The sequence below is a fragment of the Pollicipes pollicipes genome, unplaced genomic scaffold (assembly GCF_011947565.3).
Source record: "Pollicipes pollicipes isolate AB1234 unplaced genomic scaffold, Ppol_2.1 Scaffold_4002;HRSCAF=4701_pilon_pilon_pilon, whole genome shotgun sequence".
Classification (NCBI taxonomy): Eukaryota; Metazoa; Arthropoda; class Thecostraca; order Pollicipedomorpha; family Pollicipedidae; genus Pollicipes; species Pollicipes pollicipes.
In genome coordinates this window covers 46003135-46029473 of record NW_023596420.1, presented here as the reverse complement: position 1 = coordinate 46029473, position 26339 = coordinate 46003135, and the positions used below count along the sequence as shown (strand labels likewise).

At 50.6% G+C, this 26339-nt stretch overlaps 1 protein-coding gene and 1 pseudogene across 1 annotated transcript in view; both read left to right on the top strand.

Annotated features, from left to right (window-relative positions):
• The window catches only part of LOC119094583 (potassium voltage-gated channel protein eag-like), a 132064-nt pseudogene extending 122486 nt beyond the window's left edge, over window positions 1-9578 (top strand).
• A 2348-nt stretch (window positions 9579-11926) lies between these two features.
• The window catches only part of LOC119094582 (potassium voltage-gated channel protein eag), a 46698-nt gene continuing 32285 nt past the window's right edge, over window positions 11927-26339 (top strand). Inside the window, exons 1-2 of the mRNA XM_037217645.1 lie at window positions 11927-11993; window positions 12377-12382. Coding sequence (XP_037073540.1) covers window positions 11949-11993; window positions 12377-12382 — 51 coding nt within the window. The 5' untranslated portion in view covers window positions 11927-11948. The remainder of the gene's footprint in view (window positions 11994-12376; window positions 12383-26339) is intronic.

Here is a 26339-nt window from a genome sequence, read left to right as displayed (position 1 = left end):
ATATTATATATATATATATATAATATATATATATATATAATATGTATATGTGCTTCTAGTGAGCAAAGTATTATACATCTCTAAGCGAACTGTGTTCGCTGAGAACTATGCTTCTATAAAGGCATCTAAGGACCATAAGACGCCTCCATCAGAAGAACGATGACGGGAGTCGCGCACTCCCCAAAGGGGTCACGCCTGCTGAATAGTGGGCAGCGAGTGACCCCCACTCGAGCGTCCCTCTGCCGGCGGGGGGGACAGCGTCCCGCCGGGCGTCCCTCTGTCGGGCTGATAGCAGCGGTCGTCCCCGGCGCGCGTACACCACTTGGCCGGGCGGACGGATTTATGGCGGGGCGGCGGCCGAAATACCACTCAGTGGCGCTCGCTATTTTGGCAGAGTGGCGCACCAGGGCCGAACAGGGGCAAACGGCGGAGCAGTTTGGCCGGGTCATCGCCGTCACGGCCGACATAAAGTGTCCCTGGACTGTGCAGCACGGCTGCACGGGGTCGCGGCGCGGGCGTTGAAGCGGGGTCGGGGGTGCTCTCGGTAAGAGGCACGAATTCATGTGAAGCTGGAAACAGAAGCCAGCCCGGTTCTGAGTCCGGGAGGGGGAGCGCTACCGACTCGGGGATCTCTGCGGCTGAATAGACTGAGGTCCTGACCTGTAAATGGGGATCGAGCCGGACTGATTACGTGGGGACCGCGTGGCTCGCCACGCTTCTGCTGGCCGTGATTACTCGGGCACCAAACAGCCAGGTACGGCAAGGCTGCTGAGACAGACCCAGAGCGTGATCCTCAGGCCGGCGCCATCCGAGCCCAGCCCTCGTGGTCAGAATCGCGCCCCATCCCTGCCCCGACACCACGGCAACAACGAGGCGCAGCCCGCTCCCCCCCCCCCCCCCCCTCGGCGGCCGGCATCCGGCAGTGCTGGGACTGTCCGGCCGGCGCCGCCGTCCGCGACGCGTTGTGACGGCGTCCGGTTGATCGACCCAGCGTGGCGCCGTCGCCCGGACGGCGCGTCACGACCGACACAGCGTGACGGATGTGATCGCAGTGGACACCGCGAGTCACGTCAGCCGTGTCAAGGCCAGGCGGTATGATGACACGCCCCCGGCAGAGCATTGAAACCACAGCACAGGGAGGCCGCGTGTGTGAAGAATGCAGCTGGTAGTGCGTCTGCCACACATGCTTGTACATATGGGCCCGACCACCGTATAGTGTAACTGACAAACGTTTAAACTAGCTTCACTAGAGCTGCATCTAACGCGAGCACATAGCTGCAGCCAGTGTGCTCACCTCGCGACGTCCCTGACCGCCCGCTACCTGGCACATTTGAGAACGAAGTCGACCGCGACGCTAGCCACGTTCCACTACTACGGCCGGCGACCCGGCGGGCCGCACGCATTATTCACGCCTGCAGCGAGGGCCGTACCACCGGGACAGGCGCACGACGCGTCCCGCGCGTTCCGTCGCTGGCGCCCTACCTCGGGTCACCGGCGCCGGGGCTGGCCAGAGGGCGGGCCGGCCATGGCTAGCCCGGCACGGCCAGCCGTCTGCTGGACAGACCCGCTGCTGATACAGCAGCATCGCGCCGGGCGGACCCGACACGTCGGGTGTCAGGGTCGCCACCGGTGGAGGAGGGGCCCAGGCCCGCTGCTTAATGCTTCATCCGGACACGGCACACATGTGCTGGACCTGACTTTATATAGACACCACACAAACACACACAAAACACACACACACACACACACACAACACACACACACACACACACACACACACACACATATATATATATATATATATATATATATATATATATATATATATATATATATATGTGTGTGTGTGTGTGTGTGTGTGTGTGTGTGTGTGTGTGTGTGTGTGTGTGTGTGTGTGTGCAGTGTGTGCGTGCAGAACTGTTCGCTCAGAAGAGCGAACAGTATGCTCCTATTCAGCAGGCGTGACCCCTTTGGGGAGTGCGCGACTCCCGTCATCGTTCTTCTGATGGAGGCGTCTTATGGTCCTTAGATGCCTTCATAAGAAGCATAGTTCTGCTATACATGACTATGCTTCTTCCTCTCTCCTTTTCATCCACTTCTTCTTCCATAACGTCGCGACGTGTCTGGCGGGCGTGGAGGGGTATGGGGGGGGGGGGGGGCTCCGGTCGTCCCGACAGTCGGGTGTCGCCAGTGCTGCCGCTGACTGGTGACACCCGGCTCAGTGTAGTCAGGCGTGCCTGGAGCGGGCTTCCGCAGCAGAGGCAGTGATTGGTGCGGCACGACGTCAGCCGGTGTTATCGCCATTGGTTCATCGCGTCATCGGCCAGTGCCAGCCTCCGGCCACGGCCTTCGGCCCGCCGCGCGGCCAGGTCTGATCGGGCGCGTGCGTCCGCGGAGGGGGCGGGGCGAGCGGCGACGGGCTGTCGTCACCACACCGCACCCATGCGCCTGCGGGCGGCGGCCGGCTGTCGTTACCGCACCGCACGTGTGCGTCTGTGGGCGGCGGCCGGCTGTCGTCACCGCACCGCACATGTGCGCCTGGCCACTGACGACCAACCGCGTACGCGCTGAATGCAATCGTAATTGGAAGAAGTCCGTCAGTTGCTTAAGTGCTCGGCTCTTGCTCCTTTAGTGGAGTGGTCGTCGTGTCGTTTAATGGACAGCAGACACAAAACGTCACCATGGTAAATTATGCGACATAACCGCCATGGAAACTAATTTGAAAATATTCGTTTAAAAATAGCGCTAGAAAAAGTATGCTGAAAGCGTGCCCCACGTGTGCAAGAGGGACCAACCCCACCTTGGTTCAAAATACCCTGTCAAGTGATGTGGTCGTAAATCTTGATGAGATGAGCCTCTATACTACTACAGTTGCATTTCTGATGGAGCTCAAAGCTCGCGCCTGGGCAAGATTCCACAAGCGACTGTTCTGTTCCGCGATTCTTGTTCATACATATCTCTGGGCATGAGAGGAAGATTTAGTTTATATATTTCCTTAGCTCAACGTGTGTTGAATTATTTGAAGACAACGTCAGCTATGGTACGCGTCTGGCGGAGCGCTGCCAGCGATGCTCAACAGCCTCAGCTGCATTGATCGCCCTTGTGGTCCGGCGTGCAATTAACAAAATGCGACTCGTGATAGAAAATAGCCTGCAATGTCTCGCACCTGGAATAAACTGACGCTTGACACGTGAAACGAGAAGAATGTTCATATGGCATTTCTTCGTGAACGCAACGATTGGATCGCGGCGAGTCCTTCACGGCATTCATCTTGTCGCATTGCTTTCCAAATGTTGTTCCCTCCATCATATTTTCTGATGCGCATTTCTTAGCACTGCATTTCTTTGCATACATGGCTCTTCACATCCCTATTCCTAGTAACTGCATTATTCGTATAGCAAAACTGCGTAGTCATGCACCGAATTTCTTAGGCACTTGTTGACTCTCATGCAAATCTTACCGGCACATCGCAAAAACATCTTGAGTCCGTTGGCCGGCTAAAGAGCACACTAACAGCGCTAACATTTATGTCAGTAACTAGGGGAATTCTCTATTGTAAATATGAGAAGTCCCCCTAGACGTTTGACGTGCAGCCAGGGAGGCGACAGAGATGTGTCATACCACGCGGAGGCCCATGCGACAGCACGTCATGTAATTCCAGGCGGACGCCTAATATTTAAAGCTGATACAAAAGTGGTATATTTTGCTTATTCGTTCGTTATTGCTTCGTGCCTGTCGCGGCACATATCCGCCATTACGTGTGCGGTGGTTAAACCGCTACATTGAAGTTTACTGACTTATAGATATACCAAATGTAGAGTGCGGATGAACTGCCTTCTCATAAAATACACGCCTCTCGGCTTTGCGGATTACTGCTTTAACTGTACAAGCCCTGGAGCCAGGAGAGGATTTATTGGATTTGTGTGTGTGTGGGGGGGGGGGGGGTGAGTCCATTGTCAACCTACCCAAGCTTAGGGAAGATCCATCCGCTCGGTTGTACGAAGTGGAGGGAACGCTTTAATCGGAACTTTGCATAACTGTGGCTGCGGGATCCGAGACAGGATAGACGTGGGCGTCATAGCACGCAAACAACTGACACTCCAAACGTAGAACATACAGAAACATACAGAAGGCCCAGCAACAGCAAATAACGAAAACATGCGGATTTACGACTCTGGGGCTATTACCTCGATGCCATCTGACTCGACCCCCACCAAGCTGACGGTCCTTTGTTGAGCTGTGCAGCGGGCTTGTGGTGCGAAGGATGGAGTCTTAAACATATGCGATGCGAAGAATAGCAAATGCGAGGAAATGCGATGCAACCTACTGCGTGTGAGAGGAAAATGTGATACAAAGAAAGCAATACAAAACAGTGCCTGGAAGGTAATCCGGTGGAATGTGCGCGAGAATGTACGAAATTTTGCGCGTACCAACAAAGATAGATCGATGTATAGATATTGCCATTTAGAACCCTTCATAATATGGCTTTTCCGGCATTCTCGTCACTTACATAAGGCACATGAATGGAAACATATCCACATCACACACGGTGGCAATTTAACACAAACGGCACGACAGATACATCTCGGTCACAGGTAAGCGACGGAGCTGTTCTAAAGACCAATGTGACAGCAGTGTAAGACACAGCCCATCTACCAACCAGGGATCACGCAACGTAAATCGTGACGATGTGACGTGGCGCAACGGCGTGTAGTTCCGTGACAGGGACCCCGCTATTCTTAGGTAAGTATGTAAATCATTTCCGAACGTTCGCGCACAAACATTTACGGCACCCATAATTTACGCAAGGAGATTGTGCGCGAATTTTTTCGGCGTGCGAACACTGGGTTACGAACAAATGTGCTGCGAAGTTGTGCTCGGTTTTGGAAAGCGCACATCACACAACCCAAAACAACGAAAAATCACACAATAGTACAGGACCGTTTGTCGGGTTCCAAATGCATGAGGTGGCGACCTCTGAAACAAGTGCTATTCAGTGCGGGGAACCGTGACCATTACCTTAGCGAGCAGCGCGAACTGGCGCGGCCAGCTGCTGAGCACATTTACGGTGCCCACTCGCGCGCGAGGCGCCGCATTGACACATCACGCTTGAGTGCCTCCGGCTGGGTCAGCGGTCGGTAGCTGTTAGCACTTTGAATCGAGCTCACACGCCGCTTCAGAGGCGCTGGTCGAAATGGGTTGAAGTGTCTCTTCTCCAGGACGCATGACGGATCTTCCTGTTAACGTAGCTGCTGTTCCCCTTCTGGCTGTTACGTGACACCGAGCAGGTTGTTGGTGTTACGTTAGTTATGCTATAGACCGATGAGAAATGCAGTGTATTGCCTTGTATGGTATTGCATTGTACTGTATTGCATTGCACTTTATCAGGTTATTCTACGTTCATTGGCTCCTCTTAGACATTCGCCACCAGGCTAATGGACAGATCGTAACGCGACAAGCATAAACACGGCACAAAGGAGTCGCTAGATTGTCACGAGGGTTGAGGCGCGGCTGTCAGTTACAAACCACCATAACACTGACGCTGGGTTTTGGTTCGACCCTCAGGTCATGCAGACGTCGTGCCGGCTGCAGCTTCATGTACGGCGACCTCACCGACAAGGATACCATCGCAGGTTCGAGGAGAGCCTCGAGGAACAGAACCTGGACCAGTTCGAAATACTGCTCTACAGAAGAACCGTGAGTAGTCGTGTAGTCGGTGCCCGCTCGGAGCGCGGCCGCAGGGGAACACGCCTCGTAACAGCTGGGTGTCTGATTGCTTCATCTCAGGGCGACGTGGCAAACATAAAAGAAACAGCCAGCTTCGCGTCCTCTTCCACAGGCAGCTAGGCCGGCTGATGTCTCACGAAGCCTGACGCGGGATTGCCTCATCAGGACTTAAAATTGTGACACAAAAGGGCAAAATGTTCGTTATGTGTTGCACGCTTAGATGCTAGCCATGGCAATGCTACACCGCGTCTCAAAGGTTTGAATGAATACATTTGTCACTATTTTGTACATAGCCCTAATTTATTAAAATGTGTAATGGGTCTTGACATCTATATTTTTCATTTTGATATGCGTTTTGTTTGAAGAAAAGCTTGCTTTTTGGCACAGCTAAATCGCAAGCATTTGCATTCCACGCGAATGAATCAAATGTACAATTAGAGGCTTCAAAGTGCTATGCATCCAAGGTAACAATATGTTTCTGAAAGCAGATGTACGTTGCCGTTTTTGAACGACATTCATTTGAACGCCGTTAACAGCTAAAAAGAGAGCATTGCTTTGAAGGGTTACTTTTTTGAGGCGGGGGAGACGTGATCTATGCGCGAATGTGTATAAATAGGTCTGGATGGAATCAGTACAGTTTCTTTCGAATTGCACATTTGTTACAGTTAAATGAAATAAAAAAGCCACAACGTGTTCTTTAGACAATTTTCATTTCTGTCGGGCTGTTCTCACCACCCATTTTTTTGTGTTTGGTAAGATTTACGGTTGATGTGCTATGTCTGCAACCTAAATTTGCGCGGAAATACGTGTCCCACTGGTTTATTGCGTTCCCAGTCCTGCTCACTGATGGACCCAGCTCCACTACTGTAAGAGATCTGTAGATAGTGACTCATTCGTCGCTGCAAATGGAACGACTACCAGTCACTAGGAGCACCACTCACATATCGTGATTTTGATTGCTAGGTGATGCTACGCCACGTTATGAGTGACGTCCTGTTAAAGAGTTACGATAGTCTTTTAACAGCAGTCCGACAGGTTTCTGCAGAGCCCTTACATATTTGATAAACATTAGAAGGAGGCAGAAGGGGGAATAAATGGAATGGATGCAGGATAGTTCTTTCGGCTCGGGGGGCTGAAACGGTGGACTTCTGGGTCTATTCTGAAAGCTCTCGAATTGAACTGTAAAATGGTGGTGGTGGGGGTGGGGGGGGGGGGGGGGAGGGGCTGGTTATTATGCAGTGGCCTCACCAGTCCTGTACTGCGTATTTGCGTCAATAGCCTTCTGCTTTTTGGTGCGTAAGTACGTAAGTCATCATTTAATCTCAACATTAACAAACTGAATTCTGTTTTCACAAATCCGCAATAAGCAAGCAGTTTCAGAGAAGCACTGGCCTCGTGTTTATTTTACTGCCAACATACACATGTATCAGCCAGCATCATTTTTACTTTGTGTCATCCAGTGACGTGAAATAGCGGCTTGTTCCTTAAATTTATCCTTGTTATGACTCACTTGTATCAGTATGTTTGTGGGCAGAACGAGACGCCTTTGTTTCAGGCACAGTTGTAAGTTATGCTTTATTCCGGCAAACCACCTCAATTCTCCTGCAATTTACTTCAGCCTGGTTGGTTCGCAAAGATAACTGAAATCTCATCTTGAAAGCTTAGTATACATTCCGTTTTGCCCCGCCTGGTTCTCGCCGCCTAAACATGCCACCGAGAGAGCACTGCTTCTGCTTCGCTCCCATAAATACCCATACTGCTGCACCAGAGCAACGTAATCCGCCAGATACGTGCAGTACAAAACGCAGCAAAAAAACATGCAATTTTAGAGGGGGACATTTCCGCTAAACCGCTTCCGTTATAGCGGAATTTTTAAACAGTCCGGGGTGTGAACGTACCAGCCGCTGACACGGGCGTGGACCGGACTTCAGAATAGAGCATTGACAGCGGGACGTTATCTGATGCCTTAGACCACTAAGCCTCTACACTGTACCGTGTTCTGCATGAGCCCTGCCTTCTTTGTCATGATGAAGCTTGTAGTATTGTTACGGGGGTAATCGGCAGGAGCCGTAGGCAGGGACAGTGCCACCGATTTGCTGCATTATTTATACCGCCTGCTATCCCAGCTCCAGTTAAAATTTCCCGCTAGATTTCACCCACGTCTCTTGGAAAGAACTCCTAACTAGGTATATATATATATATATATATATATATATATATAATTATATATATAGATATATATGTACAAATATATATATATATATATATATATATACTATATATATATAATATACACATATATACATTATATATAATGTACATATCAGATATATATATAATATACATATATATATATATATATATATATATATATATATATATATATATACACACACATCATTGTAACCTAGGTGTGATCTTTAAATATGGGCGTCTTCTTGGGCGCGCCGGGCTTCCTGTGTTTTACATGAAGCATCCTATCCGTCTGAAAGGCCTACTCTGGACCACTTGGGGCACTCGTTCCACCATCAAAACCTGATGTTGGCCAAATATGGCCACAAACATAATAGATACCATCTCCTGCGTGCTGTAAAGGCTCTCTTTTTTATTTGACAGAATGCTCTGTTTCCGCAATCTGGGGCTTCCTGCATGCCACCATGACAGGACCTCCTGAAATGTCAAGGGGGAAACATACATGTGCCGCTTGAAAAAATGGCAACGGAGTTGACTGTTCGCTGCCGCTGGTGGTACCGCACCTCGCTGAAAGGAGACCGCATAGGTACCATTCTGTGTTGTCCTAGTGGCTGCGTCAGAGTTAATTATTCCAAAGCTATTAACATGCCAACTGAGTCGTTTCGTGGCTGGATATAAGCCAAGCGTCAGCACACGGCAAGTTCATCGCTCTTCTTGACGCTAGAACAGCACTTGGCGTCTCCCGGGGACAACAGGCTCGCGCCGCGTGCATGCCAGATCTGCACCTTGTCCATGACCGCGTGCTTGCCAGGTCTGCGCTGTGTCCACGACCGCGTGCGTGCCAGATCCTGTGATGCTGTGTCTATGACCGTTGAACACGGGCTGGGCTGCCCGGCGTCCGCTGTGTCCCACCGACGTGTGCCCGGCCACCGTGGGGCTTCTTGGCTTATGCCGGCACTGTCGCCCCGGCCGTCCGCTCGACCCATCGATCTCCAGCTGTCAGCTGTCTGACGGACAGGGGCCGATAGAGGGAGATGCTCAGGGGCTGACAGCTGTCCGACGAACAGAGGCCGACAGCGGGAGATTTTCAGGGGCTGACAGCTGTCTGACGGACAGGGGCTGACAGCCCAGGGGCTGACAGCGGACGGTGGCTGTGCACGCACACCGTAAGTGCTCTGTCGTATTGTGTTGAGATGTGCGTGCTGCTGCAGGGACGCCGCTGTGGCTGCTGCTTCACCTGGCGCCCATCAAGAATGAGAAGGAGGTGGTGGTGCTGTTCCTGCTGACCCTGCGCGACATCACGGCTCTTAAGCAGCCCATTGAGGCTGATGAGAACAGAGGTGAGTCCTCCAGCTACGCAGCTGGTAACTTGCGGAGACTCTGGGAAAGCCGGCGTTGACGCCTTAACCTAGATTGGGCTGTTTAATTGTTAAACCGCGCCTCCATCTGTTGGCATATGTTGAATGCTCCATGGCACGTTAGGTGCAGCTGTGATGACCCGGCGACAACAGGTGTCGAACGGACGCGGGTGATTTGCCGCCTTTCGTTTGTTGTGCGCCCGACAGATGCGACCGCGCTGCCCGACAGATGCAGCCGCGTCCCTGGGCACCCGCGCGTGGGAGGTCACACCAATGCCGAAACAGACGTTTTCACTGTAGAACGGAGCCGATGTCGTCATGCACGCCCTATCACGTCCATTCCCATTCACGCACGCCAATTCACGCCCTATCATGCGGATGTAAACTCGTTGAACGACGCGAGATAACACCAGCGGCTGTCGCTGGGCGTGCCGTGAACCCGCTCGGCATTTCGGGTCCGTGACTGTTGCTGCTGAGCGCGCACGGAGCTGAAAGCGGAGAAACATCCGGTCGACAGGTGCTAGAGATGGAGACGTCGTGTTCGGTTTCAGACGATTTTTCCTCCATGTGGCCTCCAAGGCTTCCGATTGTTGTCATGCGATCACGCGTTGTCTTGCATTAGTTTGCGGCACTTGCGACTGACGTCCCACGCTGGCCAGCTAGCGAGTGTGATCTAGTTCGCAGCAGAGATTTCCCGCTTCGTAGTGTTCTGAAGCTTCTGCTAGACCTACGTTTTCGTCCAACCTACGCTGAGCGATAACTCTGTTATTTCACTCGCGCGGAGTTGTGCCTCTTAGTAACTAATACTAATGGATACAATGGACGAATGAACTCGCAAAATTGCGGCATACGCGTGCAGGCGACCTTGCAGAATCGTGCGCGAACCATGGTATCATCCTCCGGCAAGCGGGGAATACAGAGACGTTGCAGTAGTTATGCGGTGTAGGCGAAAGCGTCGTCTGAAAATCATGAGGTGGTCTTAACACTGGTCGACCCGAGGTGTTCACCGGTAACGGCCCAGCAAGCAGTCTTTTGTCACCGCTTCTGAAACCAGCCTCAAAGACGACGCGCCCTGGTCTAGCCGGAGGCACATCGTGCGAAAATAGACTGTATAGGCGCTTGATCCATGCTATTGTGCCTAATATCCACCCACAGTGTTAGCGTTTTAGCCAGACTTACGTCACGGTCGCCAATAAACATAAACTGTTTCTAATCTATCCATCGCATCGATTCCGAAAACCTCCTGCCCCTGGCAAGCCTAAAGCCGGCCTATGTTCCAGCATTGCAATCTATGAATGTACTCGCGTGTGATAAAATGCTTGTGTCGACAGGCCATTATGGTCTGTTAATACTGATGTTTAAGTGCATGTCGGACGTGTGTTAAAACAGATGACGTTGTTGGACAGTGTGACTTAATGCCTTACTGAGGGGACTCATTAAATATCATCTGTTAATGTAAAGATGTTCAAGTACACCAGAAGCCTGTTATCGATAATGCTAGTGATAATCGCCCAAAGATATGAGCATTTATCGGTGGTTGCGTAAGTTGTGTGTTAGGCATAACAGGCATGCCAATAAACTTCCTTGGGGTTCTCTTCTATAAAAGACTGCCTGGGGCGACCTGACGGGCGATGACAGAAGGAGCCATACGCTATGCGCAGCGGTAGACTTCTGTTCAAGATAAGGACACACTCAGCTACAACGCGACGTACTCAAATGCGCTCTCTATAACCTGATGCTTCGTACACCCGTCCGACACGCTATGTACGCCCGTCCGACGTACACGTGTCCGACGTACGCCCGTCCGGCGCGCTATGTACGCCTGTCTGACGTACGCCCGTCTGACGTACACCCGTCTGACGTACGCCCGTCCTCCGCGTTATGTGCCCCCGTCCGACGTACACCCGTCCGACGTACGCCCGTTCGGCGCGCTATGTACGCCCGTCCGGCCTACGCCCGTCTGACGTACACCCGTCTGACGTACTTTGCATGCCCGTCCGACGTACGCCCGTCTGGCGTACACACGTCAGACGTACGCCCCGTCCTGCGCGTTATGCGCGTCCGTCCGACGCATACCCGCCTGACGTATGCCCGTTTGACGTACGCCCGTCCGGCGCGCTATGCACGCCCGTCCGATGTACGTCCGTTCGGCGCACTATGTACACCCGTTCGGTGCGCGTCAAAAGGCCGTGTGAACAGAACATAAATACCAGTGCACGGCCGCCTGCTGAGCTCGTGAACGGAGTATTTGCCGATGCATTGCTATATACCATCTGTCTGGGTCTCCAGAGACGTCGGAGGATATTCCAAAGCATGGTTGTGTACTTTTCGTTCTGGTCCCCAAAGGTGACGGAGAATATTACAATGGTTTGCCACGTACCATCCGTCTGGGTCCCCAAAGGCGCCGGGCTCGACTCCCTCGTGTTGTCGTATGATTTACGTTGAGTCGACAATCACGTTTTTAGTCAGCTAGCTCGTCCCATGCCGCCAACGGCGTCGGGTACGGTTTGCTGCCGTGACGCGCCGTGGTGGCTGCGGTGGCCCCGCCTCCCGCGGTTGGCCGACGTGCTGACCGGCGGGCCTGTTGCAGCGAGCCTCTCCAAGTTCGCCAAGCTGGCGCGATCGGTGACCCGATCGCGGACGGTGCTGGCCTCCCAGTTCTCCTCCAACATGACCGGCATCAAGGAGAACGGCAAGCAGTCTAACATTGCTCACGTAAGGACGGCCGCAGCCTGAGACTGGCGCCCACGGCTCCTGCAGCGCTCTGCGAGCACTGGCAGCTGGAGACGAACAGACGCGGCAATAGCCGGTACTTCTCTGGCGGTGCTTGGCAGGCCGATGCTGTGTGTTTTGTAGCGTGTTGTTGAAGTCCGTACATAGGATGCGATTGCCTTCCTGGACAGCCGTATCTAGTGAATGACTATGTTGCAGCCGATGCCCTTGGACACCACCATTTCATGCAACTTGCTTGTGGATGGTACGGACCAGGCTGTGATACTAATAGCGAAGTAACAAGCTCTTTAGCGAGCTGCTGTTAGACCTGAAAGCCCTTGGATGACTCCACTCACCCTTCAACTTTTTTCTACTTACTGCTGCAGTACCAAGTACGTACATATTATGCTTATGCGAACTTCCAAATGTACTCAGGATTCCAGTTATGTTGTACATGAATAAGTTTGTGCATGACATCTCTGCAAAGCACTTGAAACGAAACAGATTCTTAACGCCAGCATGTCGAGTAGAATACGCTGATCTGCAGAGTTTCTACCATTCAATAACACCTTCCCTTTATTTGGTCATGGATTCACACAGTTGTCATGCATACGCCCGGCGTAAATCACTGATCAGATGCTGGTGCCGGATAAGGTAGAAATGTAGATGTCATGACGATGGATGGCTAAACGCACGGATAGAATGTGACAGCTACACCTCGAGGCCTTGTGATTTTCGCATGACCACAACCGTGACTGTTTGAGGATATCCGCATCCGTCTGCTCGCCTGATATCCCGCCCCGGCCAGGTCAGGTCGAGGTCACGGGACATCTGCCAGGAGGGGGGAGTGGCATCCAATGGTGCAAGCTGTACAGTGTGCATGAACCAGACGGCACGGAATTGTGATTCATTGAACCTGAGATCAGTGAAACCAGGTCGCTGCAACGCCGAACATGTTGAGCAATGTCTTTGAAGCCTTTGCTTCTTGCGAAAAGCATGGCCTTTTTAAACCAACGACTGCTTCCAGGATTACTCAAAAGACTGTGAATCCTCGAAACCTGGAGAACGTATGCATGCCATTACGAGGCCAATTTCCGTTGGCTACCGGTCACGGTCGTCTCGGGACACCTTGGTCATTTCTGGATTCTGGACGTCGCCGAAGGCTTTTAATACGCAAGTCGTATTCCCCACACAAAGGCTCGGCGACGTTCTGAGAAGCTGAAGCACAGCTTGAGATCGGTCTCAAGGCGCCTGTCTACGAAGTAACGGCACTACGGCTCGTCAAGCAGGAAGTCTGCAGCTCTCCGTAGCTCGGTTAATAGAGCGTTTGACGGTGCGTCCGATGTGCTGTAAGCAAGGGGTTGGCGTTCCAGAAAACGAAAATAAAATGGATGGATATAGATGGCCATTTGAGAATACACGCAGCTTTTCGTTCGTGTCTTGCCTCGTATTTTGGATACCTACGAGATATTTGGTTTCATTTCAGCCTGTTCCTGTTGTTATGCGTGCGTTGGTATTTAAGGGATGGGTCCCACTGCGGCAACGCCCTGAGTCGGATGTTTTTTCTCTTTTCCCTAAGCTAGGATTCTCTTAAGTTGTCTCCTCAGCGCGAGCTGTATGGAAGGCCAATATGCGTTGGTTGTATCTCGGTAATGGCAGCGATCCATAGCATTATGTCCGAAGACAAAGCACGAAAAGTGGAAGCATTCAGTTGTTCTGGATTTCCAGGGGTTAACACGTTGTTTTGTGCCAGAATTTTCGGCTCGCTCAAGGGAAGAATATATATTATTTTTCGTGAACACGACACCGCCTGTTTTTTTTACAGGTTTTGCCCCGGACGAACTGTTGTCATTCGTCGGGGGCTTCTCACATCCTTTTAACTAAATGAGAGTGATATACTCCCGGAGAGTCCCGAGACCAGAACAAAGGGCTTAATGCTACCAAGAAGCTGTAATTAGCTCTCAGCTAGATGACGTCTCCAGATGGCGCGCATAGTCCTGTCTGCCCGAAAACACGCGAGTGGTGAGCTTGAAAAACCGGATTTTGCTAAAATGGCGGTAAAGCCATACCTGCACCGCGCAGTGTTGTCCACCGACTGCCGCAGCCGCTTCGGCGACGGCGAAATCAGAAACACTGCGCATCGCTGTATATGTGAATAGCCTTAGTGCCTACCGTCGGCCGATGCTTGGTCGATGGCGTTTTTTATAGACGTAACGGAACCCATTAGGGAATGTAATCGGCCTTTGAAGATGTTATTGACTTTGGAAGATTGCACTTCCACTTAACGCAATGCAGCGTGAGAACATTTGTGTGTGCATTGTGAATGCCAATCCTGGGACTGAAATCAGCACCGATTCCGGGGTTCTTATCATTCCAATCCCGGCATTGCTACGCCGAAAAAAATCACATGTTTTTTGAAATGCAACGCACAGCCTAAAAATGGCGTATTACAACATATTCCATCAAAACCTTAAAAGCAGTATCAGTATGAGTAGGACCTTACCCCAACCTTAATATCAGTATCAGAAAGACCAGTTTTGCATGATTGGAACTGAAGACCTGTTTCCGAAGGTTCCAGCGCCAGCAACAGCCGCCCAGCGTTTTATTTGAATGGCAAGTTTCTCACATTCGTGCTCAATTATGAGCCATGAGGAAAAACCCGGATGACGAAAGTTGATCGACAGAAGAGCCTGGTGTGTGCCATTTCATACAGATAAGTCAATGGTGGGATGATTTGAATAAAGGGCCAAAAGCCACTGTTTCGGCGGGTGCGGACTTCCACTATAGACACTTCAGGGACAATATGTTGCTTTGGTTTAGGGGATAATAGGCTGCTGGCACCTTATAAAATCGGCTACCCCAAGCGCAATTTAGTAACATAAGTTTGAAACGGTAATTATTGTTCCGAAATAGTGAACTTAAGGTGAGCCCTACAGCACGTCACGTTCTTTTGGTGCTGCTGGGCTTATGAGATGACACGATGCACCGTATCATGCGTATTCACGTCATGGTGTGAGTTAGATGTGGCTGATGCGTCATACTATGCACAGAACACCACACCCAAGCGCAAAGGGACACGATATCACTGTGGGCGCGTAGGCAAAAAGGTTACCGAATAAGAAATGCAAAGCCGAGACGTCTAAGGACACAATTCGAATGTGAAAAATTCAAAAACGATGCAATCAAAAAGGTAAAAGAAAGTTCAAGCCTAAAAGAACAGAAGTCAAATGCACAATTTGAAATGCAAGAGGTCGAAGGGATGAAAAGGCAAGGAAGCAATACAAGTAACCGAGATCTAACGCAAGAAGCGAATCAACAGGATAACGGTTAAGGCAGAGTTCAAAATGTAGCAAGTTAGTCAAACAGAACGTCGATTTGCTTTAACAAGCGTAGAGGTGGCCGGTTGGATACCCATCGCTCGGGTCTGGGGGGCCAATTTGACCCCCTGAGATCTCGGAAACTAAGAGAGCTAGAGACACCGAACTCGCAGAGTGTGCTGACCTGTACGTTAACTCTCTCAGATCAAAGTTTGAGGTTCCTAGGTTATGATCTTTTGGTCAATCAAGGTCAAACAAGGTCCAATTCCAGATTGGTCTCATAAGAGCCCCTAGAACCAAGTCAACTGTTCTGAGAAAAATTTCACACGCTCAGTTAAGGTCAGTGTACTTGTTTGACCTTTAAACACGCCTCCGGGTGGCTGGTTGGATACGCTTCTCTCGGGCAGAGGGCATCAGTTTGGCCCCTCTGAGATCTCGGGAACTAGGAGAGCTAGAAAAAAACAAATTCATAGGGTGTGTTGACCTATACGTGAACTCACTTGGGTCAAATTTTAAAGCTCCTAGGTCATGACCTTCGGGTCAGAAAAGGTCAAACAAGGTCAAATTTCAGATTGTCTCCAAATGGCCCTAGAAAGCAGGCAACTGTTCTAAGCAAAATAACACACGCTCAGATAAGGTCAGTGACCTTTTTTGACCTTTTAAAGGTCATGATGACCAAAATGATATAGACTGCTTTGAGCTTTGTGTTTGGATATGCGACAAGGATTACGCCAGGCAGTATGCTCCTAAAAACAAAATGTTGAATTGGGTCATTTTAAGTTAGTAACCTATTCTGACCTATAAGAAGCCAATGAAAGGTGTATAATATGGCTCATGCTATCAATATATTCGAAATGAGCACCAGAAACCAGCCCATACAGCAAGACCCAGGGTAATAAATCAGGTTGGTTTTGACGCTAGTCTTACCTTCATATCTAACCCTAGGTCAATTATATTTGTTTATTCAAGTGGTGTATTGCCTGAGAAAGTATCTCAGAGGTGTATGGTATCGTCTAACACTCCGTTATTTCATCAGATTGAACGATTCCCTAGAACGTGCCTTCCCTGAAACCATTGCCTGACTTTGACCTGCTATAGGGCAGCGATCTTGCAAAGTGCATCTAATTTCTTGTATCAGACGATCCGCTTTTCAATCGGCTACAGCTAGACAAAGTTTGGCGCTGCTACGCCGCGCCGTTCGGAGACCATTCCCGGGAAACCTTTGGGGGGCCAATTCGACCCCCCCACCCGAGTGCGTGTTAAAAGGATGCATGCAGGTGTGTATAAAGAGCACGAGATACAGCTTTTGGGAGTACCAATATGTTGCTGTAGCATCCGCTCTCCCTCTTCACGTTCAAACTGAAGAAGCCATTTCAAAAATCACGTTCAGAAGTCTGTCTTCAACATTCAAGGAGGCCCCAGGAAAAGTGGTCCTTCAACCTAAAACTCGTGACGACGTCCGCGAACGAAATATTATTATGACTGTGATGTTCTGAAGCCAAAGAGACCCGAGGCAGATAATGTAGGGGACATAGAATGACGAAAATGAACGCGCGTGAAGCCATTTTGCATCGCGCAGAGGGCTCTTTGGTCTCAATCCAGAGTACCTCTGCATCCTCCGTGCAGTCACGAGGTCGCTAACTGGCTGAGCCGCACTGGCTTAGCGGTGGAGGGGCCTTACCTTTTGCCCCTGTCCTCCTGGACGAGTTGCTGATCAAAGGTCCTTGTGTATTCTCCAGCCTTAGTACAATCAGGCGGGTGGTCATCGCGGTGTATTTTGATTTTTAGCCGGTTCTGCTTTTTCTTTTTAGCTTCAATGTATTTCCGCGTGTTTCTTACTTGACCTTTTGCCTTTTAGGGTTTTATCTTTGTTTTTTGTTCTTGGCTGTATGAATTTGATACATTGAATTCTAGTACAGTTGGCCTGCTTGACTCTTTGAATTTGACTGATATACTTTCCACTTTTTGCCATTTGCCGTTTTTCGCTTTTGGTGTCTTGCATTTTTATAGGTTGCATTCGATTTCTTGCCATTTGACTTTTTGTCCTTTGGCTTTTCGTCGTTCACCTTTGTGTTTTGGAACCGGCAAAAATAAGCTAATTGGACAGCAAACGCCAGCAGCATAAATCATGTTCGAATGGGAGGATATAGAAAGTTGGCATGCAATGCAAGCCATTAAAACAGCATGCTAACAAATGCAACCCCAATGCATTCGTAGCCATAACCGTGCAAGGCTCGAAATATATCAAAATATCCAGCCCGACGCTTATAAAACATAACAGCAATGCTCCATACGTACGAGCACGTGTGTAAGCATACAGCCCCTGATTGCTGATTGCCGCTTCCCAACCATTCGCCATGATTTGGATTTCGTGCGAGTTTCAGATAAGCATGTTTTTTTGTCTCAAAATTTGGTTAAAACTCCGGGACATGCCGGCATTCCGCAGTTGCAGTTTTGATAAAATTCCGGGACATGCCGGCATTCCGCAGTTGCAGTTTTGGTATCCCCGGATTTCAGGACTAGCCTTTGGCACCCGGATTTACGCCCAGAGTGCCACATAGCTGACGAATGCCTGCAGGGCTTGTTTTGCGTCAGCAAAACCTTGAAACGCCACAGCATCTCAAACGGCACCGTCAGCGTGCCGTGCGAAGCGGGGCTTTTACGCATTGCAACGAGGGGATCCTGCACGCATTCAGAGAAACGCTTTGTTTCTTTCAAACTAATTTGTGGAGCACTATCTGCGGACTGGCTCAAGATTTGCGAGCACATCGGATCCACTGAGGAGCGACGACTCTACGTTTCCTGTGATGAGCTCCGCTCATGGAAGCGCTGAATATGCCTGTCTTGAGCAGTCATTCTCGATGCACTGGCGTATCAGTGGCGTCGCGCATCCAACTTTAGCCGACACCGGCTCTGTGTTTTCAGCTTGCAACTTACATGAATGAACATATTTCACGCTGTGCGTGTTCGACATTGGACTGTAGGCGTTCCTACCAACTTTTTAGGTGATGTAACATCTAGAACGTGGGATTCCTATTCTGCCAGGGCTAAGCCATCGTTTGTTTTATTGATTGAAACTGAGTTACCTCCTTGCGCTGTGAGCAATGAGTTTCATTGTAAGTGATTCATTTAAGAAAGAACGATATAGTTGTGTTATATCATCGGTAATATCCAAAGAAAGGCGACTTCATATTCGGCTAAGTTGATGACTGGGATCAATAAAAAATATAAGCTGCTATGTGCTTGCACTATGCACGATATTTTTCGGGTCCATTTGTTGAATTTGACAACCCAGTTGGACTATTTGGGGACACCGTAACCAACCCCACTCTCTCGAGGAACTCCTGTCTCATAATTGTTGCCTGTCGATTTGGCATACATAATTCGAACAGCCGCTCTGAAGCCTGATATGTCAGGTTGCCGTCCTCACTTCAGCAGCAGCAGCAGCAATTCCCTTCAAAACGTATTGAGCTTGACTGATGTGCTTAGTTGTTTCGTAAGCTTTGCTATGCAAAGTTGTCTCGGGTTTTGTTCGCGATTGAAGGTTGGGTGATTAGGCAGCCCTATATTTCAATAGTTAGAGTTATACTGGGCAGTTTCAGTTCTATTTTGCACTCCTATTTAAGCAAACCGATTTGTTCACATTCCGGTATATTGGACATTTGAGCAAGAGCATGCAGCTAATCGCAGTCCTGAGAAAATCTATACATAAGCATTCAATAGCAGGAGCCCTGACTAAAAATTATACTCGATAGGAGCTATCTAGTCTGCTTCAATTTAGAAGTAGCTTAGAAGTAGCTCTTGTATCACGTAGCCGCACGGTGTCCGGCCTTCCCGCAATTTATGAGGGGATCACGGCAATTTCGAACTCATGATTAATGGTTCGTTAATTAATATGCTCTCATTATTAATGCATTGATGGTTTCCTGTGTTAAAAAATGAGGTCGTTTCGCGTTTGGTTCTCAAGGAACTGACAGTCAAATAATGTTATCAACCCTTAACAGCGCGAGTCACTTCGTTGCTTCCATCTATTTTGTCATTCAGTTCAAGTAAGTCAAAATAAAGTACGGTAATAACCCGATTTTTTATATGAATATATATGCATATATAATTTAAATGATTACTTTATTTCCCAGCCCTATTTTCTTAACTGAGTCGCGGCTGACCTTATGAGATTACGATACATAGTGCAAAAGGAAGATGCATTTTTCAGTGCGTGCTGCGCATTTACGCTGTTTAAGACAGTTCTACCTATGCCTCCTGTTGTGAAAATGATGTGCTTGACGTAGAGCGTATCAAATATTTATCTCGCCTCATTCGTTTGCGCCATGCATGCATAGTAGCATAGCTTTTCGCAAACAGTTTGGACGAACACGATTTCGCTGAATTTCACTGAATGCATTGGACTTACAGAACACGAATTGGCGAGATAAAGAGTTGGTGCGCGAATGATGGACAAAACATCCATTTCACTGTGCACCAGACTGTGGTACCTTTGCTTTGCAATCGCACGTATTCCCTCGCCAGAGCCGCGCGGTCTAGCGCGCATCAGCGTGAGGTCGAGCCGAAGCTTTTTGCCATCTTCGCGGGCAATTACCGTTATTCTGCAAGCGGAGGGAACTGCTCCAGTAGGAAATCACTTTCAGTGCCGATCTGATCTGGCTTGATGCCAGTGTTCGACTAAAATATCTATTAGTGGCTCAGAGTAGGTCAATGTATGGTTCACGGCAGGTTGCGAGCAGCTGGCCGTGCTGAGCAAAAACAGGCGTACGAGAACAGTTATGTGGTCCCTCTTTCATGTTTTGTGATTTTTAGCGAAGTTTCCAGGTTCTTTAAGCCTTTTCGTTGGGTTTATGCGCACTCAGGATCGATCGATGCATGACAGGCTACATTTTATTTGTGGTCTGTTCGATCGCGCTCGCCGGCGGCCGAGGGAGAGCAGCATCGCGCTCGCCAGCGGCGAGGGAGAGCAGCATCGCGCTTGCCGGCGTCCGGGGGAGAGCAGCATCGCACCTAGCCAGCGGCCGAGGGAGAGCAGCATCGCGCTTGCCGGCGGCCGAGGGAGAGCAGCATCGCGCTCGCGATACCGCCTCGCCGGCGGCTGAAGGAGGGCGGTATCGCGCTTACCGGCGGCCGAAGGAGGGCGGTATCGCGTTCGCCGGCGGCCGAGGGAGGGCGGTATCGCGTTCGCCGGCGGCCGAGGGAGGGCGGTAATCGCGCTCGCCGGCGGCCGAGGGAGGGCGGTATCACGTTCGCCGGCGGCCGAGGGCGGACGGTATCGCGCTCGCACACGGCCGAGGGAGGGCGGTATCGCGCTCGCCGGCGGCCGAGGGAGGGCGGTATCGCGTTCGCCGGCGGCCGAGGGAGGGCGGTATCGCGCTCGCCGGCGGCCGAGGGAGGGCGGTATCGCGTTCGCCGGCGGCCGAGGGAGAGCGGTATCGCTCTCGCCGGCGGCCGAGGGAGGGCGGTATCACGTGCCGGCGGCCGAGGGAGGGTATCGCGCTCGCCGGCGGCCGAGGGAGGGCGGTATCGCGCTCACCGGCGGCCGAGGGAGGGTGGTATCACGTTCGCCGGCGGCCGAGCGAGGGCGCTGCGATCTGTCTCCTCCGACCACCGTGGCCTGCGGCTGCTCAGCCAGCTCTGCGGCGGTGTCCGCCGGTACTGAGTCGGTGTAGCGTTACCTGGTCGTCTGGAACGCGTGGGATGAGGACGGCCTCCTTGGAGTGGACGCATCAATCGCGGAGATTGTACTTGCTACCTCGAAAGGTCCCCCTCAGCCTCGTTTTCCGGTGAAATCTCGGCACGCGCTTTCTGTCACCCTGGAGTCCATTCGGCTCCTTCCGAGATATCTCTTGAGCTAATCGGTGGTGTCCCCTTTGAGGAGGACGTTTTGACTTTGATAATAGAACAAATTAACAAAATCCACCCCTGCTCTTCAAACGGATTTTGCTTGTTTTAACAATGAAAGCGGTCACGCGAAAGTAATTCGGGGGTGGCTATGTTAAAGTGGTACGTCAACCGCCACTGCTCGACATGATACTTATGGCACTGACAGCCAAACAGTAACCTTATGCCGAAACATGGAAAGGAACGAGGTAAAAATTCGCGTTAGGCCTCTCCATACCCGCCAAATACAGGAGAATCCACCAAGCGGTGGTGTTGCTTTGCAAAACAATTAGGGGAATGAGCAGGAAAATTATTGAACCTAACTCAACAGCCCCTTCAGAACGGATTTCGGTCTGCGTTTGGTCGACTTCCTTCTCAAAGCTGGAGGTTGGTATGGGGACCGGAGTCCCTCCCCCTAGATCGGAAACCACGTCCCTCGCGCCCACACTTACAGGCCGTCTATACGTGCACGGCTGTAGCTTGCCTGTCGTGGTCCGTTTTCCTGTACGGTGCGTGCTATGCCTATTAAGTACAATTCAGGACTTTGCTCACTGTGAAATCCTTTCATTTTCTTTCATCTAAACATCCTTTGAGGCCGGGCGAGTGGCTTAAGAAAGCAGGATTTGGGGATCTCTGGCGCAGCCAGGTCTGGAGCTCTCCAATCACATGTGATATTTGGCTTACGTGCTTACGTGGCTTCTCGAGCTTTCTTCTGAGCGTGAAATTTGCAGGTGCGCACTTCTCCGGAGCGAATTTGTTACAGCGCTTGGGCGCGTGGAATTGGCACGGGCTCGTTCCTCGATGAAAAGTTAATGGTGAGCAGCCATTGGCCGGGGCGCGTCGGCTCCCGCTGTGCTCCGCGCTGTGCTCCGCGCGCACCGGCTCACTCGTGCTGCTAATCCTGACCAGGCCCGACCAGGCGCCCCCTAATGCCACATCATAGGCTAACTTAGCCTGATTGGCGGCTGCGACGGCCGGCCAGAAGTGCCGGTCGAGAGTGAGACAGTGCGCCGCCCGCAGCGTACGCGGACGGCGGCTGCAAGGTGTCGCCTCTCAGCCTCCTCCGAGGCAGAAGGGGGGGGGGGGAGGGACGGGGGCGGTCTCCTCCGGTCAGTGGCTGACCTTCGGCTTTGGCTCACCCGTTCCCGGCCGGCGCCGGTGGCCAGCGGGCCATGCGAGGACGAACTGCTCTTCCCCAGACGTGCAGTGTGGCAGCCGGTGGAGAGCGGGGGTGGGGGGGGGGGGGGGCGGTAGGGGGTTATTCCCGGCGCCCGGTCTCCTGCTCCATGAATGATATATGCCTCACCCCTCCTGCTGCTGGGAGTGGAATAAAACCCGCATGGAGGCCGGAAAACACGTGATTCCCACGTGATGATCGATAAATGCGACTTAATAATTTGTGGAGAAAACTTTTTATTTTAGCCGACCTATGATGTCATTGGTGACAACCCATTTCCGTCGTTGTACGATCCAATGGTGTTATTTGCATCAGATGATCTGTTAATTGGCTCCGTAGACAGCTCCAGTGGTATCCCACGATTCTCAGGTGGGAAATGGCAAAATGCCAGACAACTGCTAGGGTAGCATCCGAATTGCCGGCGAATCATCTTTTGAAAACTATGCAGCTGCTGACCGCTGTAATCAGCACTTTCATTTCGTCTTTGTAATCAGTTCGCCGACGGGTGCATACGACTGCCGTTTCCTGCTGCTGTCCCGTTTCCTGCCGCATGCCGCCTCATTAGCATGCGCGGCATGTTCGGTTCCGTGTCGGGCCTCGATTTTTGGTTAGGCAGACTGTCCAACGAGGCCGCCGAGGCGAGGCTCCCGAGGCGAGGCCGCAGGCGATGGCCCGCTCGCTGTCCGGGCTGAGAGAGCTGATACCGCACTGTACAACCGCGCTGGATGATGGGCAGACCCCCCCCCCCCCCCCTCCCCAGGAGGGCCGCTGCCTCCGGCTCGTAGTAGCTTGTGAAAAGTTAGGCTTGTTCAAGGCGGTGACAAGTTATTTACGGCCTGGCTTCCCAGATGCTAACCTTTCTTGACGTCGTGGGATTTATTCGGAGTGGTGGTATCATGCTGGAGATGGTGAAGGCCTCTTGCATAAAGCAGATGAAAACAAAAACTCAATTGGGTCTTCGCGTTTTATTTTGCGCAAAAGATTGTGATCGGGATTATTATAGCGTTTGTATCGTCTTAGACAAATAAACACGTTTGCATGAATTGACTGGCTCCCTAGTTTGCTATTTACATTTACTATCGTTCTGGCATTGCTATATTTGTACCACTGATCGGCTGGCTGCAAGTTCTGGCCTCGCTTGGCCGGCTGGTGACCGCGGCGCGCGCGACGAGGCCGGCGCGCGGCGGCGGCGGCGGCGGGCCTCGGCCCGGGCCGGCGCAGGTGCGGTCAGATGCCTCGGGCGGCGACATGAGAGCCCGAGCGCATCAACAGCGACCCACTCAGCCAGATGACACAGCTGAGGACCGGGCTGCGGCCGTGTTTTGCGCCAGCGAGCTGTCTGCGCCGCCGTTAGCCAAAACGGGCCGGATGGGTGCGACCGCGACCTGTTTTGCTAAGTGGTAGAACGCTGAATCTGAGCGGGAATGTGACAGTAGTAATAGCCTTATTCCTCGTGGAAAAAAACAGGAGAATGGAGATATAGATGCGTTGATATTTCGGCAACATGCGTTTATCATAATGAATAGCAGTAGTAAATTCAAAATTGAGCGAAATTAACTCACTGGCCATTTTGAATTTGCTACAGCTATTCGTTTTGATAAAAGCATGCTGCCGAAGTATCAACGCATCCATTTCTTCATTCTCCTGGTTTTTCTACGATGAATAAGGCCATTACTACTGTCTTATCTGTATGCATTATGCTCCTTGCAAATGTACGGAGCAACTTACGTAAGCGGGGATGATTTGGGTTGTAAAGGATTTGTTAGGTATCAAAGATTTCCGTTCGCTCATTTCATTACATCGAAGTTTCGTGATTCCTGGAACAACTAAGCAAAACTTTTGTGACTCAGTTCGGTACTCGCGGACGTACTGCTTTAGTTTTCTTACAGTTTATAGCTGGCTTTACTGTGAAAATAATGCCATCACGTAGAGTGCATCGCATAATTTCGTCTTCAAACGCGATCTTTTTTAACTCCACCTGCTCTTCTTTCATGCAGTTTTCTTTATTATACCGACGATGTAATCGTACATTGTGTACGGCACCTTGTGGAACATCAAATGATGCTCCAGTCATTTTCTCTCCCTGATCCCCCCCTCTCTCAAACTGCTCCAGTCTCGTCACCGTTTGAACCTTCAACGGAGGCGACAGTACAAACATTGCGATAAATGCCCACTCGTTGCGCGTGAGATAACTTTCTTAAACGATGTGCAGTTGTGTCCTATCAGATCCCGCGCTACAGGAATTGTGAATCATCCTGAAAAGCCATAGCCTACGCAGTATCCAATGCAAAATACGCCGATGCAGCCTGGTGGTTCCTAATCATAATAAAAGCCTATGGTCAGTTGCTAATGATCATCATAATCAACGCAACATGGATCACCGCACGATAATGATATGATGCCAGCATGCATATTTCAAACGTACGTCAGACTTTGTTGATTACTGTCTTACGGCTTTTCATTACGGCTCAACAATCATACGGCTTTTATGGGCGTCATATATGCGAGGCATCCACTGTCCACTGACCTTCGTTTTATCCAATTTTTTCGGTGTGTTGAATTACAAATATGTGATCCGGATATCCAACTTTGCTTACAACTTTCCGCTTCGTTACTTGAAACCTTCTGCCCCAGATAAAAGTAGCTCAGCATTCTATGCTTATGTAAATTGAGTTAAGGCATGCTCACTTAAAACATGTCCATGCTGTGGTATTGGATCAGTTCTGACATTTTTCCGGAACAAAAGTAACGGACAGTTCGAAATTACGGTGATGAATCGGTATGAATGTCGTGCACAGCACCTCGACATTGATATTTTTTGCTTTAAGTCGATTTGAACAAATATTTCACGGTAGAATGTTGTGCATGAAATGCCTGTTTAATACACTGATTTGTAAGCCTCCGTTTAATTTCATTGCGGGACCAGCTCATAGTTATTTAATACTAGTCGGAATGAAATGTTCCTCGTTCATGTATTGCGGCATGTGCCGAACAACGTCCAGCCGAAATATCTTGCATGCTGTACCGCAATGCATTTGTTCTACATGGCTTGTCATTTCATCTGCACCCTTTTATTGGTAACGAGTGCGCACCCCCTGTTTTACCGTGTTTGGGTGCGTGTGGGTCCGTTGCGCCAGTGACGATGTCGTTGCCCCATGCGACTCGCACTCTTACGTTAACCCTCCCTTCAACGCACTAGCTCTCCGTAACAATTCGTCGTCTTTCAAATAAGCAGCTGGCTTCCGCTGGCAGGCGGACACAGCCGCCTGCACGGCTGCCGTCCCCGGTTTAGGCGGCGCCCTGTTCTGGAAGCCCCCCGTTTGCTTCCTCCAGCCGTATGCCGTGATGTTCGCCGCACGTGAAGCTCCTCACATCTTTCGGGACGTTTCTTATGGGCGAGGCTGCGCGCGGCAGGAGTTGCATTTCAAGCATTATACAGTTTTAATCTTGAGTGACCCCGCGCCGTAGCGGTCACGACACTAACCTGCGCCCGGCCTGGAGATGTTGACCCTACGGTTTTTCGAGCACAGGTCACAAACGAGCGCTCGCAGCAACACGATATTTCAATACCAGTCCATCTATCAACTTGAGATCCTCTGTGCAAATTTGAGGCTTCGACACACCAAGATCAGTGATATATGTCAGGTCAAAGATCAACCTTGATAAGTCAGGCCAACCTCCAAAAAACTCTGACCGCATCTGACTTTTTGTGGGCAATTTGCCTTCGTCTAAACTTGCTATAGTCAAATAGCATTATAATGCGTACAGGTTGCAGCTTTTATATTTTGGAAACGGGCAAGGTCAGTGACCTAAGGCCAGGCCAATTTGTCTATTCTTCGTAATAAGTGCAAATTTTAGTATGTTGGGTAGTTTTGGTGTTTTTATATGAATAAAATAGTACTAACTCACATGCGCAACCATCATATGATCACAGAGCACATGACCTTGGCCCAGGTCAGACAAAACTCT